General features: G+C 49.7%; 2 protein-coding genes across 2 annotated transcripts; both read left to right on the top strand.

Moving 5' to 3' along the window:
* The first annotated feature begins 3412 nt into the window (after positions 1-3412).
* On the top strand, positions 3413-17364 carry LOC119968682 (osteoclast stimulatory transmembrane protein-like). The gene is made up of 3 exons (XM_038801282.1): positions 3413-3566; positions 8577-9645; positions 17008-17364. Exons 1-3 carry the CDS (start codon positions 3553-3555, stop codon positions 17362-17364), a joined length of 1440 nt encoding a protein of 479 aa, XP_038657210.1. The 5' UTR covers positions 3413-3552.
* LOC119968683 (cytochrome b-c1 complex subunit 6, mitochondrial-like) lies at positions 7595-8397 on the top strand. Its single transcript, XM_038801283.1, has 2 exons — positions 7595-7789; positions 8094-8397. Exons 1-2 carry the CDS (start codon positions 7612-7614, stop codon positions 8183-8185), a joined length of 270 nt encoding a protein of 89 aa, XP_038657211.1. The 5' UTR covers positions 7595-7611; the 3' UTR covers positions 8186-8397.
* Positions 17365-17778: the final 414 nt, after the last annotated feature.

The raw sequence follows: 17778 nt of genomic DNA on the forward strand, positions 1-17778 counted from the left end.
CAATGTAAAAGTCAGCATATCAGAGATGCTGCTTTACAAATCAAAGGCTAAACCGAGCTCCCGTCTGCTCACTTTGGGCAGGTAGCTGGCAACTCCACCAACTGTGCTTCATTGGGTTTTGGATGATCTGAAGTTGTGAAAGGTGGTTTCTATCATTCAATACTGTTGGGACACAAAGCCTTATGATTCAGACCTATTTCTGGGGCACAGTGGTTGAGGCTTTACGCTTTAGCTGTTCACATTATATTTGAGGGTCAGGTCCAAAGGTGGAAGGTTTTAAATTTCCCCATTTTGTACCCCTGATGACAAAAAGCAGTAGACTCAAAAAATGAAAGCAAATTATAATTTTTGGTCTACATAATACATTAACAGGAACATTCTATCATCTGGAAAGTTACACATGTGGGGTTGGGTTGTATGTCGCGCCCCTTGTTGGCGGGGGGTAGGTAGAATAGTTTGGGTGGCTGGCCCACTACCCTCCCACCCACTTCCGAGCTGACCCCCCCCCCCCCCCCCCCCCCCCCCCCACCCCCGTTGACGATTTTAACCCCGCGCTAAGTGTGGTATGGCTGTGGGAGGGACTTCTACCTAGTGTTCCAACTTCCAGCTGACTTTCCTGTCAGGGTCTGTTCACCAAACCCGCCACCCACACCCCAGAAAATGCAGCCCCATAGGTCTGAAAGGTTCTTTGGTGTGGACCCATTTGCGAAGTATGCCGCTGGTGCTGCCGATTGGGGATGAGGTTTAACAGATACATTTCCAAAAAAGGAAATAGTTTTCAGTGCTACGCTTGTTATTAGAATCTGTTTTGATCAAAAAGTATGTTCAGTCTCTTTTCAGGACATGGGCAACGCTGGCAAGATCCTATCTGTTTACCATATCTATTTTATTTGAAACTATTTTATTTTAATCTGTTTTATTTATCTGAACAAGGTGATGATGTGGTGGCACAGGTACTGCTGCCAGGGACCCTGGACCCTGGTTCAATTTGGACTTTGGGTCACTGTCTGTGCGGAGTCTGCATGTTCTCCCCGTGTCTGCGTGGGTTTCCTCCAGGTGCTCCGGTTTCCTCCCACAGTCCAAAGATGTGCAGTTTTTTTTTTACCATAGAATTTACAGTGCAGAAGGAGGCCATTCGGCCCATCGAGTCTGCAACGGCTCTTGGAAAGAGCACCCCACCCAAGGTCAACACCTCCACGCTATCCCCATAACCCAATAACCCCACCCAACACTAAGGGCAATTTTGGACACTAAGGGCAATTTATCATGGCCAATCCACCTAACCTGCACATCTTTGGAGGAAACCGGAGCACCCGGAGGAAACCCACGCACACACGGGGAGGATGTGCAGACTCCGCACAGACAGTGACCCAAGCCGGAATCGAACCTAGGACCCTGGAGCTGTGAAGCAATTATGCTATCCACAATGCTACCGTGCTGCCATGGATTGGCCATGATCAATGGGGTTATGGAGATAGGACAGGGGAGTGGGCCTCGGAAGGGTGCTCTTTCGGCAGCTCAGTGCAGACCCGATGGGCCAAATGGTCTCCTTTTGTACTGCTGGGATTCTATGGGTGATAGCTCCTTGAATCAATGCAGTACTTGTCATGATGGTGATCTCAATCACCAATAGGTAGCCAAAATATTACTCGTATCCTAGTCTCCCCCCGTTTAATGATGCTCGGGGATTTCCCCTGAGGGAGTGTAAGGGCTGCTGACGCTTAAAATTGCCATAAACAAAAGGCAGATATCCAATCCCAAAAAAAGGGAAGGATCCAGTGGAATGTGGGTCGTATAGACCCATATCACTATTGAACACGGACGTGAAGGTATTGGCTCAGTTGTTGGCGGGGAGGATGGAGGATTGTGTCCCGGGGGTGGTTGCAGAAGATCAAACAGGCTTCGTGAAGGGCAGGCAGCTCGCAAGTAATATAAGACGGCTGTTGAATGTGGTGATGAATCCATCGAGAGCTCTGCTAGCAGAGGTGGTGGTGTCCATGGACGCGGAGAAAGCATTTGATCGGGTGGAGTGGCGGTACTTGTTTGAAGTTTTGGGAAGGTTTGGGTTTGGGCCGAGATTCGTGGCATGGGTGCGGTTGCTGTATGTGGCGCCAAGAGCGAGGGTGAGGACGAATGATATGAGCTCACAAAGCTTTGACTTACACAGGGGTATGAGGCAGGGGTGCCCGCTGTCGCCGCTGCTGTTTGCACTGGCCATAGAGCCATTGGCGATGGCTCTCGGGGGGTCGGCAGAGTGGCAGGGGATAATGCGGGGACAGAGGGAGCATCGGGTGTCGCTCTATACCGATGACCTCTTGCTGTATGTTTCGGATCCGTTGGAGAGTATGGGAAGGATTATGGGACTGTTGGGGAGGTTTGGAGGTTCTTGGGATACAAGCTGAATGCAGGGAAAAACGAGGTATTCCCAGTGAATGAGCTGGCACAGCGGGCTATTTTAGGGGGGATGCCATTTACAGTAGCGAGGGATAAGTTTAAGTACATGAGGATTCAGGTAGCGAGGGAATGGACGGGGCTCCATAAGGAGGTCAGGGAGGGTCTTAAGAGGTGGGATACACTGTACTTAACGTTGGCGGGGAGGATCCAATCGGTGAAAAAGAATATTCTGCCGAGGTTCTGGTTTCTCTTTCAGGCTCTCCCGATCTTTATACCAAAGGCCTTTTTTCGGAAAGTGGACACAATCATCTCTGACTTTGTATGGGCGGGGAAGGTGCCAAGGGTGGGGAGGACCCTGCTACAGAGACAGAGGTAGCGGGAGGGATTGGCGTTGCCAAACTTGCTTCATTATTATTGGGCGGCGAATGTGGACAAGGTGCGGCGGTGGTGGGAAGGAGAAGGGGTAGAGTGGGTTAGGATGGAGGAGGAATCTTGTAAGGGGTCTAGTTTGAGGGCTATGGTGGCAACAGCATTGCCAATGGCTCCAAGTAGGTATTGTCCTGACAATGTCACTTTGGAATGTGTTTTGATGTGACCATCAATTCACTAGAGACACGATTGGAAGTAAACTGTTGTTTTAATAGTCTTACAACTGAGCCAGCCTGCGACCAGAGGAACTGAGAGCAGGGCTTACGGCTGCAGCACTTTATACTTCCGGTAGTGGGCGGGGCCATGGGTGGACTCATGGGCGGAGACAAGGGTGAAGCCCAGTACAGGCTCCTCATCTCCCCCTATGAGCAGAGCCGCGCAACGGCTCACAGACAGAGCCCACAAGGACATAATACAATGCAATGCAATACAGTGTGAATTACAATACAGTATAATTCACCACATGTTTGGCTGCTCATATTGCTGCGGTGGTGTCGGAGTGTGGGTGGAGCTGAGCTCTGGTTCTGCTTTTTGGTTTCACTTTGAGAGGAGCTCGGGTGTGTCTGGTTTTTTTTTGGTTTCATTTTGGTTTTGGAGAAGCTGCAATCACAGCAGGATGTATGTGAATCTCTGCAAGCTTATAGTATCCATTTGCTGATTTCAACGTGGTAACTGTTCTCAGTAGTGAAGTTAAGCCTTTCCGTTGAAAGGTGTTTTTAAATCTTATGGATGTTAAAAAGAAAGTAAGAATTACTTAGTGTTGTATTCTTTGGGGGTTGTATTTGAATTAATGGTTGCTAAGATGTTCACTGTGTGTTTAAAAAAAGGTTAACTTGAGTTAATAGAATAAACATTGTTTTGCTTTAAAAAATATTTTTCCATTTCTGCTGTACCACACCTGTAGAGTGGGCCATGTGCTCTCCATACCACAATCTATTAAAAGTTGTGGGTCAGGTGAACTCCATGATACACTTTGGGGTTCTCTAAACCCTGGCCCAAAAGCAGTATTCAGGGAGCCCAGTGGTGCAGTCCACGGTGACGATATGGAATCAGCTGAGGAGGCATTTTAGGGTGGAAGGGATGTCGGTGCTAACGCTGTTGTGCGAGAATCATGGGTTTGAGCCGGGAGGGGGGGGGATGGATAGTGTATACAGGAGGTGGAGGGAAGTGGGGCTGGTCAAGGTGAGGGATTTGTATTTGGAGGAAGGGTTCGCCAGTCTGGAGGAGCTAAGGGAGAGGGTAGAGCTACCGAGGGGTAGCGAGTTCAGGTATCTACAGGAGAGAGACTTTGCGTGATAGGTCTGGAAAGGGTTCCCTAGATTGCCAGGATACACCCTGCAGGAGCGACTGCTGCTTCCAGATGTGGAAGGGGAGGGAAGAATTGGGGATATATATAAGTGGCTGGGGGAGCAGGGAGGCGAGCGGGTGGTGAAGATCAAGGAGAAATGGGAAGCGGAGTTGGGAATGGAGATCAATTGGGGAGTATGGAGTGAGGCACTGCGAAGGGTAAACGGGACCTCCTCTTGTGCAAGGATGAGCCTGATACAGTTTAAGGTGGTGCACAGGGTGCATAACACCCAGGCGAGAATGAGTGGGTTCTTTCAGGGGGTAGCAGATGAGTGTGAGAGGTGTGGCGGGGGCCAGCGAATCACGCGCACATGTTTTGGGGTTGTGAAAAATTGGGAAGATTCTGGGCGGGAGTGTTCGGGGTCTTAGCCAGGATAGTGGAGGAGGGAGTGGACCCGGACCCGTTGGTGGCGATATTTGGGGTTTCAGAGAAGCCGGAGCTCATGGAGAGGAGGAAGGCCGATGTCTTGGCCTTTGCCTCTCTGATTGCACAGCGGCGAATTCTGCTGGAGTGGCGGTCGGCATCGCCACCGGGGGTAGCAGCTTGGTTGGGTGACCTGTACGACTTCCTGCGGTTAGAGAAGATAAAGTATGAGTTAAGGGGCTCAGCAGGGGAGTTTGAGAAAAGGTGGGGGGGTGTTTGTGACCGTATTTGAGAAGCTGTTAGTCGCAGGGGGGTGGGTGGGGGGTGATGGGGGGGGGGGGGGGGCTGAAAAAGGAGACAAATCTGTACAAACTGTACAGTTGATTGTTGGGAAGAACGTTTCCCGGGGTGTTTATTTGCTGTAACCTACTTTGATACAAGTTTGAAGAAAATGCTTTTACAAAAAAGCCAGATATGCTAATGAGACAGGAGAAGGAACATCAGTTCTCCTGTTTCAGTTTCCTCCCTAACACAGGAATTAAAGTTACCAATTTTTAGCTACACCAGTAGAGCTCTGACTATGAAAGAATATCCTCCTTTCTTTCATGGACTATAGGGAGATGGTGGAGAGTGAGTTTGCTTCCTCACTCAGGCCAGCAGTGCCCAATCCTTCCCCACACCATAAGGAAGGTCTAAGGGACAGACTTGGAACTGAGTGATCTAAGCTTGTGTAGGTTCAAGGTAAATGAAGCAGAATGTGCCTTGGGTCTAATTTCACTGACCAGCAGCAGGCTAAAGTTAGGGGGGAAAAAACTGACCCCATATTTTCCATGATGTGGAGATGCCGGCGTTGGACTGGGGTGAGCACAGTAAGAAGTCTTACAACACCAGGTTAAAGTCCAACAGGTTTGTTTGTTTCGTGTTCGTGCTCGTGTTTGAAACAAACCTGTTGGACTTTAACCTGGTGTTGTAAGACTTCTTACTGTGCCCATATTTTCCATTATAGAATAGAATGTGTGAGAATATTGACCGAGCTTTTATACCTCCTTACCCAAGTCTTGGGCTAAGACTTTCCACACCGTCAGGGGTGAACATCGTCATGGGTGAGACAGCAAAATTCCACCCTTGATCTTTGCTTTGCATCCATGGATGCATGATGATTGTACATCCCAGAATATTAGTTTTTTTAAATTTAGTGTACCCAATTCATTTTTTCCAATTAAAGGGCCAATTCACCTACCCTGCACATTTTTGGGTTGTGGGGGCGAAACCCACGCAAACACAGGGAGAATGTGCAAACTCCACACGGACAGTGACCCAGAGCCGGGATTGAACTTGGGACCTCGGCGCCGTGAGGCCGCAGTGCTAACCCACTGCGCCACCGTGCTGCCCACCCAGGATATTAGTTGAGTTGCTACATAACCTATGGATGTATCTGTGTTCGAGGGGGAATGTCTAAGTTCCACTCTTTGATGCATTCTTCATTAATGTCATTGACTCCTTCCTGATGCTGCTGTTTCACTCCCAAATAGGAATTGGCTGCTAACTCCAGTTGAGTAGCAGAGAGGATTTGAGTACAGGAATAGAGATGTATTACCACGATTGTATCGGGCATTGGTGAGGCCACACCTGGAGCATTATGCACAGTTTTGGTGTTCTTATCTGAGAAGGATGTTCTTGCTATGGAGGGAGTGCAGCAAAGGTTTACCAGGCTGATTCGTGGGATGGTGGGACTGTCATATGAGGAGAGACTAAATCGGTCAGAATTATATTTATTGGAGTTTAGAAGAGTGAGAGGGGATCTCATAGAAACTTATAAAATTCTAACAGGATTAAACAGGTGGATTCCGAAAGAATGTTCTCGATGAAGGAGGAGTCCAAAACTAGGGGTCATAGTTTGAGGATAAGGGATAAACCTTTTAGGTGTGAGGCGAGGAGAAATTTCTTCACTCTGAATCTGTGGAATTCTACCACAGAAAGTAAATGAGGCCAAAAAATTGTTTGATTTCAAGATGGAATTAGAAACAGCTCTTGGGGCTAAAGGGGTCAAGGGATATGGGGATAAGGCGGAATCAGGGTATTGAACTTGATGATCAGCCATGATCACATAATGAATGGCAGAGCAGGCTCGTAGGGTTGAATGGCCTCCTGCTTCTAGTTTCTATGTATGTTTCTAAGTAGTTTTTTTTCAAAATTAGAGTACCCAATTCATTTTTTCCAATTAAGGGGCAATTTAGCGTGGCAAATCCACCTACCCTGCACATCTTTGGGTTGTGGGTAAAACCCACGCATACACAGGGAGAATGTGCGAACTCCACACGGACAGTGACCCAGGGCCGGGATTCGAACCAGGGACATTGGCGCCATGAGGCAGCAGTGCTAACCACTGCGTCAGCAAGCTGCCCGTTTCTAAGCAGTTTTTAAGGGAGAGATGATCAGTCTATCTGTTTATTATTGATAAACCTGAGGGCGACCCAATTTTCTTGGAAATTATTTTAAATGACAAATTAAAAGTTGTGAAGAAAATGTCTAAAATTAACAAAAAGGTGTTTATTGATAAAAGAAAATATTTGCATTGATGAAGTTACCAATGAATTATTGTCAAAGTTCAGTCACTGTTTTGGGGCAAGCGTAGCAGCTAACCGTACAGACAGCATTATCCCCAAAACAACAACTGAACGAATACAAACAAATATAGATGCAAACCAGAAGCAGGAGGAGGCCATTCAACCCCTCGAGCCTGCTCTACTAGTAACCTCAAATCTGTATCCCGCCTCCCCCAATAGCCTATCACCGCCTTGCGTACCAAGAATCTATCCACCTCCACCTTAAAAATAATCAAAGTCTCTGCTTCCACCGCCCTTTCAGGAAGAACGTTCCAAAGATTTATGACCCTTTGAGTGAAAACATTTCACCTCAACTCCTTATTTTGAAACAGTGGCCTCCTAGTTCTAGATTCTCCCACGTGAGGAAACGTCCTCTCCACATCCACCATCAGGATCTTACCAAAGTTCATGGTATTGTTGGTTAAGGGAGCAATGTTAATAAATATGAATCTGCTTCGCAAGGTCGGCGCCATGGGGCTGGAGGATGAGCTGATGTTAACCGGAGGACCTGGGGAGGATGAAGAGGAGGAAGAAGAAGAAGTGGTGGATCTCCTAACAAACATCAGGGAGCAATGTGAGCAGATTGAAACTTGTGTGAAACTGCTAGAAATACTGGACGCCTGTACAGAGCGAGTGAGTTCCCGATCACATAGAACATACAGTGCAGAAAGAGGCCATTCGGCCCATCGAGTCTGCACCAACCCATTTAAGCCCTCACTCCTACCCTATCCCTATAACCCAATATCCCCTCCTAACCTTTTTTGGTCACTAAGGGCAATTTATCATGGCCAATCCACCTAACTTGCACGTCTGTGGACTGTGGGAGGAAACCGACGCAGACACAGGGAGAACATGCGGACTCCACACAGACAGTGACCCAGCAGGGAATCGAACCTGGGACCCTGCCGCTGTGAAGCCACAGTGCTAATCACTTGTGCTACCGTGCTGCCCACAAACCGAAGAAACCTGTACCGAGGAGCTGTTTGACGTCTTGCATACCTGGGACCACTGTGTGGCTGAAAAAATCTTCAGTAAGTTAAAGTGAAGTCCAGTACCCGAGGAACTCGACTGTATCAGAATTCGTAACAGTTGTGGGGAACCCAATTCACTGATTTCTAACTGAGAAATGGATGGTTGTGGTCCTTTGCACGATGGTTCAGGCATTGCCTTTGTCAAAGGTTTACTATGTTTGTGATTTGGTGCCAGAAATTGTTTATTTTACTTGCTATTATAAGTAAATTTATTGAACTCCAAAAATAAATGAATCTCATTTTCGTGCATGGGTTGTGAGACAGAAGCAGAGTTTAAATTGTGTGAGTGTGGTCTTATGATTTATGAACTTTACGGATTTATATTTAATAGTTCTGTATATTCACCTTCAAATTTCAGCTGGCTAAAGATTAATTTATTTTCTCTTCCTGCCCTCCCCCCAACAGATTCTGTCATTTGGAGACCTCCTCCATTTTCTGCTGGAACAAATGGGGTGAAAAAATGCTGAAAGTCATGCAGTTCTCTTGGGCTGCTTACTCCAAACCGACTCCAGCCTGTTGGAAAGAGCTGCTGGTCCTCTTCTTGTTGTGCTCGTGTATATGCGCCATCAGCAGTGGCCTGTTGCACAACTGGATGTTTGCGTCTCTGAAGTACGGAGCGTCCTTGTGCAACACGATAACCTGTATGTTCACGGGTGCCGTGTTCCTGCTTCTCTTCCTGGTCCATCCTGTGCGCTGCGTGTTCACTCTGTTGATCCCCACAATCGGCACGAAACAAGGCCGCGATTTGCTCCTCTCCACCTGCTTCATGCTGGTCGCCATCAACATCATCTCCAACATTATGGCCAATATCAAGATGGTTCTCCAAGTACTTCACTGCGTGGCGATGACCTCAACCAAAAGCCTCATGAACTTCACGACCATCATACAGGAGGTGAAAAATGTGCTGAGTGCGGATTTAACCACACTCGTGGACAAAATCTCAGAGAGCAGCGTGGTCACAAGATCGAAAGCAGAATGGAACATTAATTCGAACAGCAATCACTCCGCAATCAAGACCCATCTCCAAGTGGTTGGCAAAGAAATCCAAAGCAACTATTTTACAATTCAGACCTTACTCAACGAGATCACTTTGAATACCAACAGGGTGCTCGCTGGCTTTGTTTTCTTCTATCTGACCCTAACATCAGCCAGGTATCTCAAGCACTACCTGACCAATTTGCAGTTTGACAACGTGTATATAACCAGCAGGCTGGCTCAGCTAGTGCGGACCAGAAAAGGGGTGCCCATACCGTGCCGGACCTCCAGCAAGAAGCTGATCAGATCCACGGGGTTAAAGATGTCCTCCGATGAGATGGCCAGATGTGTGAAGCAAATGGTGATCAGCACAGCATACCTGGCCCTGAGTGCGATTGTCATAGCAACAGATTTTATCGTCTTCAGCCTTACCTCGCAGGTCCTGCTTCGGGTTGCTGACATTCCGCCTGTGCCTGTCACTTTGGAATTCACGTACAATGTAAACATGACTTTATTTCTAGCTTTGTTTTCCTCCCGGAGATAAGTCAAAACTTTGGTTGCCTTTCAGGTTCATAAGGCCTCGAACAAAAATAAACGTAGCAATGGGATCCATTTCTAATCTAGAGTGCTAAAATTCAAAAGCAGAGAAGTTATGTTAAACTTGTATAGAACCTTGGTTAGACCACACTCGGAATACTGTGAATCGTTCTGGCCTCCATGTTAAAAAAAATGATATAGAGACACTGTGGAAGGTGCCTCTGAAAGACTTGCCAGAATGAGAGTATATACCGTGGGGCAGCATGGTAGCATTGTGGTTAGCACAATTGCTTCACAGCTCCAGGGTCCCAGGTTCGATTCCGGGTTGGGTCACTGTCTGTGTGGAGTCTGCATGTTCTCCCCGTGTCTGCGTGGGTTTCCTCCGGGTACTCCGGTTTCCTCCCACAGTCCAAAGACGTGCAGGTTGGGTGGATTGGCCATGATAAATTGCCCTTAGTGTCCAAAATTGCCCTTAGTGTTGGGTGGGGTTAATTATATCTTGCTTTATATGCTTACCAGGGACAATGGCACTGTTGCCATTGCTCACACATATTGATGAGGAACATCCCTAACTTTTATATTCTGGAAGTTATATTCCCTTAACTTCCTCAGGTCTCTCATGTGCTGTTGAGATGAGATGGCCTGTCCAAGGACTTCCTGCCTCTGCTTTGCTGGGAGTGTGTGTGAAACTGAAGGGATTATTTTAACAGCACAGTTTATAGACAGGTCACCCTCTGGGGCTCTGGGACGATTTGGCTGCTCCTGGTTCTTGTTGTGGGACATCCCGGAACCATCGGCGCCCCTCACTACCTCAGCCTCTTGACCCGACATCGGCTCCGCAGAAATACTCCCAAAGAGAAGAAAGTCGCGCCTTCATGTAGCACCTTTCATGTAGCACCTTTCATGTAGCACCTTTCATGTAGCACCTTTCGTGACCTCAGGGCATTCAAAGAACTTTACAGCCAATGAAGTGCTTTTGAAGTGCAGTCACTGTTGCAATGTGGGAAACACTACAGCCAATTTGCATCCCCCCCCCCCCTCTCAATGCGGCCACCACCAGGCGACCCGGTGGGCAGTGCTACTTTAGGGTGGGTAACCCCCTGGCCAGATATGGTGAGTCACCAGCTCCTGCACCGCATGCCAACGCCCGCACACACAGGCCACACCACAACCCCCCCACAGAGCCCGCACCTGAGTGTCTCACACTGTACATTACCTGTCCCACTAGGAGAAGGCACCCCACAACCGCAGGGAGTGGGAGAAGACCGGAGGGGTCCGCTGGGCCTGCGGCCCCTCACCGTCGGGGAGCAGAGGGCGTTGGACCTGGCCGGCAGGGTGCGTGAGCGGGCATTCGCAGAGGCGGAGGTGGGGATGAGACAATGAACTGAGCATTGCGATGTTCCTATGGGACTATATGAGGGGCTGTCAGCAGCCATCAGTGTCTGCAGGTGCAGTTGGAGGAGTCCAACCGCCTGCAGGAGCAGGAGGCAGTGCCAACAATGCGTGCCACCTGGGCTGACACCGCACGAGTAGCATTTGTGGTGGAGGCCTTGGGTGCGACGGTTTCGGGTATGGGTCAGGGTCTCCAAGGCCTGGGCACAGTGTACGGGCGGTGTTTGAGGCACAGGACAGCATGGCTATGCCACATGGGCATTACTGCAGCGATCCAGAGCATGGACCAACACAACGGGCCATGGCTGCGGACATGGAGTGCATACGCCTGGTGCTGGCTGACCTGAATCAGTCTCAGAGGGACGTGGCCCAATCCCAGAGGGACGTGGCCCAACCCCAGAGGGACGTGGCCCAGTCCCAGGGTGACGTGACCCAGTCCCAGAGGAACATGGCCCAGTCCCAGAGGGACGTGGCCCAGTCCCAGAGGGACGTGACCCAGTCCCAGAGGGACGTGACCCAGTCCCAGAGGAACATGGCCCAGTCCCAGAGGGACGTGGCCCAATCCCAGGGTGACGTGACCCAGTCCCAGAGGGACGTGGCCCAGTCCCAGAAGGACGTGGCCCAGTCCCAGGGGGACGTGGCACAGTGCCCATGTTCCATGGCCACAGGCATGGAGACCCTGATCGAGACGGGAGCGAGCCTCCAGAACTGGCAGCGCCAGGTGATGACGGAGCCACCAGAGTCTAACTCTGAAGTTCGGTGGGCCCCTACCCCCCATTCACCGTATGTAGCCTCACGACCCTAAAAGTCGACCCTCCCCCGCTCTTTGCAAATCTCACCGCCGACTGTAAACCCGTCGCCACCAGAAGCAGGCGGTACAGCCTCCAGGACAGGACTTTTATCAGGTCCGAGGTCCAGCGACTCTTGCAGGAGGGGATCATCGAGGCCAGCAATAGCCCATGGAGAGTTCAGGTGGTGGTCGTCAGGACCGGGAAGAAGAACCGGATGGTTGTAGACTACAGCCAGACCATAAACCAGTACACGTGCCTCGATGCGTACCACCTTCCCCAGATCACAGACATGGTTAACCAGATCGCACACTACCAGGTGTTCTCCACGGTGGATCTGAAGTCTGCGTACCACCAGCTCCCAATCCGCCCGGAGGACCGCCACTACACGGCCTTTGAGGCAGACGGCCGCCTCTTCCATTTCCTCCAGGTCCCCTTCGGCGTCACAAACGGGGTCTCGGTCTTCCAAAGAACGATGGACCGAGTGGTGGACCAGTACGGGCTGCGGGCCACATTTCCGTACTTGGACAACGTCACCATCTGCGGCAAAGATCAGCAGGACCACGACGCCAACCTCCAGAGATTTCTCCAAACCACCCAAACCCTTAACCTCACTTATAACAAGGAGAAATGCGTTTTCCACACAATCAGACTAGCCATCCTCGGCTACGTCGTGGAAAACGGGGCTCCCAGGACCCGATCCCGACCGCATGCGCCCCCTCCTGCAACTCCCCCTTCCCCACTGCCTCAAAGCCCTGAAAAGGTGTCTTGGGTTCTTTTCCTATTACGCCCAGTGGGTCCCCAACTATGCGGACAAAGCCCACTCACTAATCGAGGCCACCATCTTCCCACTGGCGGCCGAGGCCCGCCAGCCTTCAGCTGCATCAAGGCGGACATCGCCAAATCCGTGATGCGCGCGGTGGACGAGTCCATCCACTTCCAGTTGGAGAGTGGCGTCAGAGGTTGCCCTCGCTGCCCCCTTAACCAGGCGGGCAGCCCAGTAGCATTATTTTCATGCACCCTCAACGGCTCCGAAATTCGACACTCCTCGGTCGAAAAAGAAGCCCAAGCCATCATGGAAACTGTGCGGCACTGGAGGCACTACCTCGCTTGTAGGAGGTTTACCCTCGTCACCGACCAATGATCGGTAGCCTTCATGTTTGATAATACGCAGCGGGGCAAGATCAAGAATGATAAGATCTTGAGGTGGAGGATCAAACTCTCCACCTATAATTACGATATCGTGTATCATCCTGGGAAGCTCAACGAGACCCCAGATGCTCTGTCCCGTGGCACGTGCGCCAGCGTGCAAGATGACCGACTCCGGGCTATCCACGATGGCCTCTGCCACCCGGGGGTCACCCGGTTTCTCCACTACATCAAGGCTCGCAACCTGCCCTACTCCACCGAGGAGGTCAGAGCCATGACCAGGGACTGCCAGATCTATGCGGAGTGTAAGCCGCACTTCTATCGACCAGATAAGGCCCACCTGGTAAAGGCATCCCGGCCCTTTGAGCGCCTCAGTATTGATTTCAAAGGGCTCCTCCCCTCTACCAACCGCAACAAGTATTTCCTCAACATCATTGACGAGTTCTCCCGCTTCCCCTTTGCAATCCCCTGCCCCGACATGACCACGGCCACCATCATTAAAGCCCTACATAGTATCTTCACTCTGTTCGGTTTCCCCACATACGTTCACAGTGACCAGGGCTCGTCGTTCATGAGCGACGAATTGCGTCAGTACCTGCTCGGTAAGGGCATCGCCTCGAACAGGACTACCAGTTATAACCCCCAGGGAAACGGGCAGGTGGAGAGGGAGAACGCGACGGTCTGGAAGGCCATCCTCCTGGCCCTACGGTCTAGGAATCTCCCAGTTTCCCACTGGCAGGAGGTCCTCCCCAACGCACTCCACTATTAGGTCCCTCCTTTGCACGGCCACAAATGAGACCCCTCATGACCGCCTATTTGTTTTCCCCAGGAAATCCACCTCCGGGGTCTCGCTTCCGTCTTGGCTGAAGACACTGGGGCCCGTCTTACTCCGCAAACACATCAGGAGCCATCAGTCCGACCCCCTGGTCGAGAGGGTCCAGCTTCTTCACACCAACCCCCAGTATGCATACATAGAGCACCCCGACAGCCGACAGGATACGGTTTCCCTCTGGGACCTGGCACCCGCAGGTTCCACTCCCACCGCCCCCCCAACTTACCCCACCCAATCTACGCTGACCAGCACCCCCGCCCCTACATGGCACCCGCACCCCCTCCCGCCCTCCGTTCTCCCTTCATCGACCCACAGGAACGAAGCTCCAGAAGACATGCTCCCGGAGTCCATGTCTGTGCCCGCACCGGCTTCTTCACTACCCATGCCTGCACGGATGAGTTCAACAGCCGGGCCAGCTGTGATACCAGAGCTTCGGTGATCACAGCGCACGATCCGGGCGCCGGACAGGCTGAACCTGTGAACCCTTCACAGGGTGAATGTGGTGAACGTATTGCATTAACCATTCACCATGTATGTCACTGTATCACGCTGTTGCCCATGTGGGCTCCACCTATGGACCATTGTTAGGTATTACCTGGAATGTATCATGTTGGTGCCTGTGTGGACTCCGCCCCTGGCTCCACCCCTTGAGGGGAGGTATAAAGAGCAGTAGCCCTGTAGGCGGCTCTCAGTAGCAGAGCAGTCGCAGGCAGGCACTGTTCTAGTCGATTAAAGCCACAGTTTACATCTACACTCTGTTTCGCGTGAATTAATGGTCGCATCACAGAGGCCATGACAATGCTCGTTCTCCCAGCAGCTTCTCCAACATCCTCCCCACATACGCGCCAGCGTCTGCTCCCTCGCTTCCCTCCGACAGCCCCACAATCCTGAGGTTCTGCCTGCGCGACCGATTTTCGAGGTCCTCAACCTTCTCCTGCAGCCACCTCTGCTTATCTCGCATCAGCCCCATCTCCGCTGCCATCGAGGTGAGCTGCTCCTCGTGTTCCCCCACCACCCCCAAATGAGTGACTTCAAAGTGCCTGTATCCAGGAAGCTCAAACCAGCTGCAAAATTGAGCTTTGGGCCTCAGCTCTCTGTCTGGGCCAGTTGGTACCGCCCGCCGTGCCTTCAGAGTTGCTCTTCTGAAGGAAGAGATTTCATGCTGCTCGCTCCACCTCCAGTTGTCCCCAGTTGAGTGTTGGTGGTGGAGGGTGGGGATTGAGGGCAGTAGGGATTGGTAGAGGGTAGGGGGCAATGCTGATCGTGGTTGGAAGGAAACCCCTTCCTCCTTCCGGCTCCACATGGTTCATTTTAAAATGACTCGTACCTTTTTTTGGAAGTGGGTTCCTAGGCTGTGCTGGGCGGGGGAAGCTGAGCAGAGAACAGCCAGCATCTGCCCCATTTATAAGAACATAAGAACTAGGAGCAGGAGTAGGCCATCTGGCCCCTCGAGCCTGCTCCGCCATTCAATGAGATCATGGCTGATCTTTTGTGGACTCAGCTCCACTTTCCGGCCCGAACACTATAACCCTTAATCCCTTTATTCTTCAAAAAACGATCTATCTTTATCTTAAAAACATTTAATGACGGAGCCCCTACTGCTTCACTTGGCAAGGAGTTCCATAGATTCACAACCCTTTGGGTGAAGATGCTTCTCCTAAACTCAGTCCTAAATCTACTTCCCCTTATTTGGAGGCTATGCCCCCTAGTTCTGCTTTCACCCGCCAGTGGAAACAACCTGCCCGCATCTATCCTATCTATTCCCTTCATAATTTTATATGTTTTTATAAAATCCCCCCTCATCCTTCTAAATTCCAATGAGTACAGTCCCAGTCTACTCAACCTCTCCTCGTAATCCAACCCCTTCAGCTCTGGGATTAACCTAGTGAATCTCCTCTGCACACCCTCCAGTGCCAGTACATCCTTTCTCAAGTAAGGAGACCAAAACTGAACACAATACTCCAGGTGTGGCCTCACTAACACCTTATACAATTGCAGCATAACTTCCCTTGTCTTAAACTCCATCCTTCTAGCAATGAAGGACAAAATTCCATTTGCCTTCTTAAACACCTGTTGCACCTGTAAACCAACTTTTTGCGACTCATGCACGAGCACACCCAGGTCTCTCTGCACAGCAGCATGTTTTAATATTTTATCATTTAAATAATAATCCCGTTTGCTGTTATTCCTACCAAAATGGATAACCTCACATTTGTCAACATTGTATTCCATCTGCCAGACCCTAGTCCATTCACTTAACCTATCCAAATCTCTCTGCAGACTTCCGGTATCCTCTGCACTTTTCGCTTTACCACTCATCTTAGTGTCGTCTGCAAACTTGGACACATTGCCCTTGGTCCCCATACACTGACTCTCTGAAGGGTCTTAGAACAGGAATGAAGCTTCTTATTACACATTAAGGTTCCTAACACCTATTCTAGGCCGTACGGCTCAGCTTCACAATGAACATTCCATTTACCTCTTTTGTTATCAAATAGTGCAAAGGCTGGAGACAGTTAAAGTGAGTATGGTACACTTATATTCAAGGAAGCCAGACTGACTACAATACTGTATATTATATTGTTAGCTATCATAGCCTTCAGGGTGGGGACTTGCAGTCACTGGAATTGTTAAATCCCAAATGCGATTAATCCTTCCCTGTCACTATAAGGTAGCTATTTTAATGCAACAATTAATTGTAACATAGTTACTTGGGATAAAGCGTGTGGTGATATGCCTGTGCGCAGTTTCGTATATAGCTGGTAATGCGACCTCCAACCTGCTGGTGGCGTCAGACCTCCATCACGTGATGTAAGACACCCGTAAGTTGGTAGTAGAAGGTATGAGAGGATAGTCGCACTTAGAATAGTTCCAGGAGAATTCACTGAATGCATTTAGTGGCCTTTTTCTGTGTCGCAATCTGTTAGTTATCTTTCCACTCGTTTGTAAATAAATCATCTTTCTAGTTAACAACTAGATGTTCTATGTACATCATTACAACGGTGGGATCACAGAACACCGCAAAGAGGACCTCAACATTTTCTTTGTAGTTTAGATTGTTTCTATATATAATATATATATATGCATATAATATATATATTATATACAGTTGATGTTCTTTATTTAAGACAGAATTGTAATCATGAATTTATCTTTTTTTCAGGTGGCAATGGTGTATTTATTTCCTGTAAAAGCTCCTGTGTCCCTAATAAAACAGCAGGCTGATTTCCCCATGACGTTCATCTTTGTATCTGATGATTGCATGTTTCAGCCATCTCCCCCAAACATCAAAGTCATCCATATTGTCTGCCTGCTCTACGCGATTGCTTATGTCACGGTGTTTTTGGAAACCTATGCCTTGCGAGTCCGAAGGAAAATTTCTGCAACCTTCTTCGCCCAGCGGGAGGATGAAAGGATCAACTACCTCCACCAAAAGATGTTGAAAGATTCAGAATGTCAATTTGAAAACAAGGTAGCGATCTTCACCGTGTCGGAGCAATGCAATGTGACCTTCGAATAACAATGCACGATGAGGCTGCAATCCACTGGCTGGCTTGACTTTTTGGCACACATTTAGAAATATAGTGGTAGTGGAAAGTAACTTCACCGGGTTGACACCTCATTTGTCGGTATGCTTGCTGTTGGTGCTGGCATGCCCTCCTGCACTCTACATTGAACCAGGTTCGATCCCCTGGCTGGTGGTAATGGCAGAGTGGGGGATAATACCGAGCCATGAGGTTGGAGATTGTGGCTGAGTACAATTCTGCTGCTGTTGATGGCCCACAGCGCCTCATGGATGCCCAGCCTTGAGCTGCTAGATATGTTTAAAATCTATCTGATTTAGCGCGGTGGCGGTGTACACAAAGTTACTTTTCCACTCCATTGATGGCCGTTGTACACTGGACCAATCATTGGTTCCATCATGACACATTAT

This window comes from Scyliorhinus canicula, chromosome 7 (assembly GCF_902713615.1).
Source record: "Scyliorhinus canicula chromosome 7, sScyCan1.1, whole genome shotgun sequence".
Taxonomy (NCBI): domain Eukaryota; kingdom Metazoa; phylum Chordata; class Chondrichthyes; order Carcharhiniformes; family Scyliorhinidae; genus Scyliorhinus; species Scyliorhinus canicula.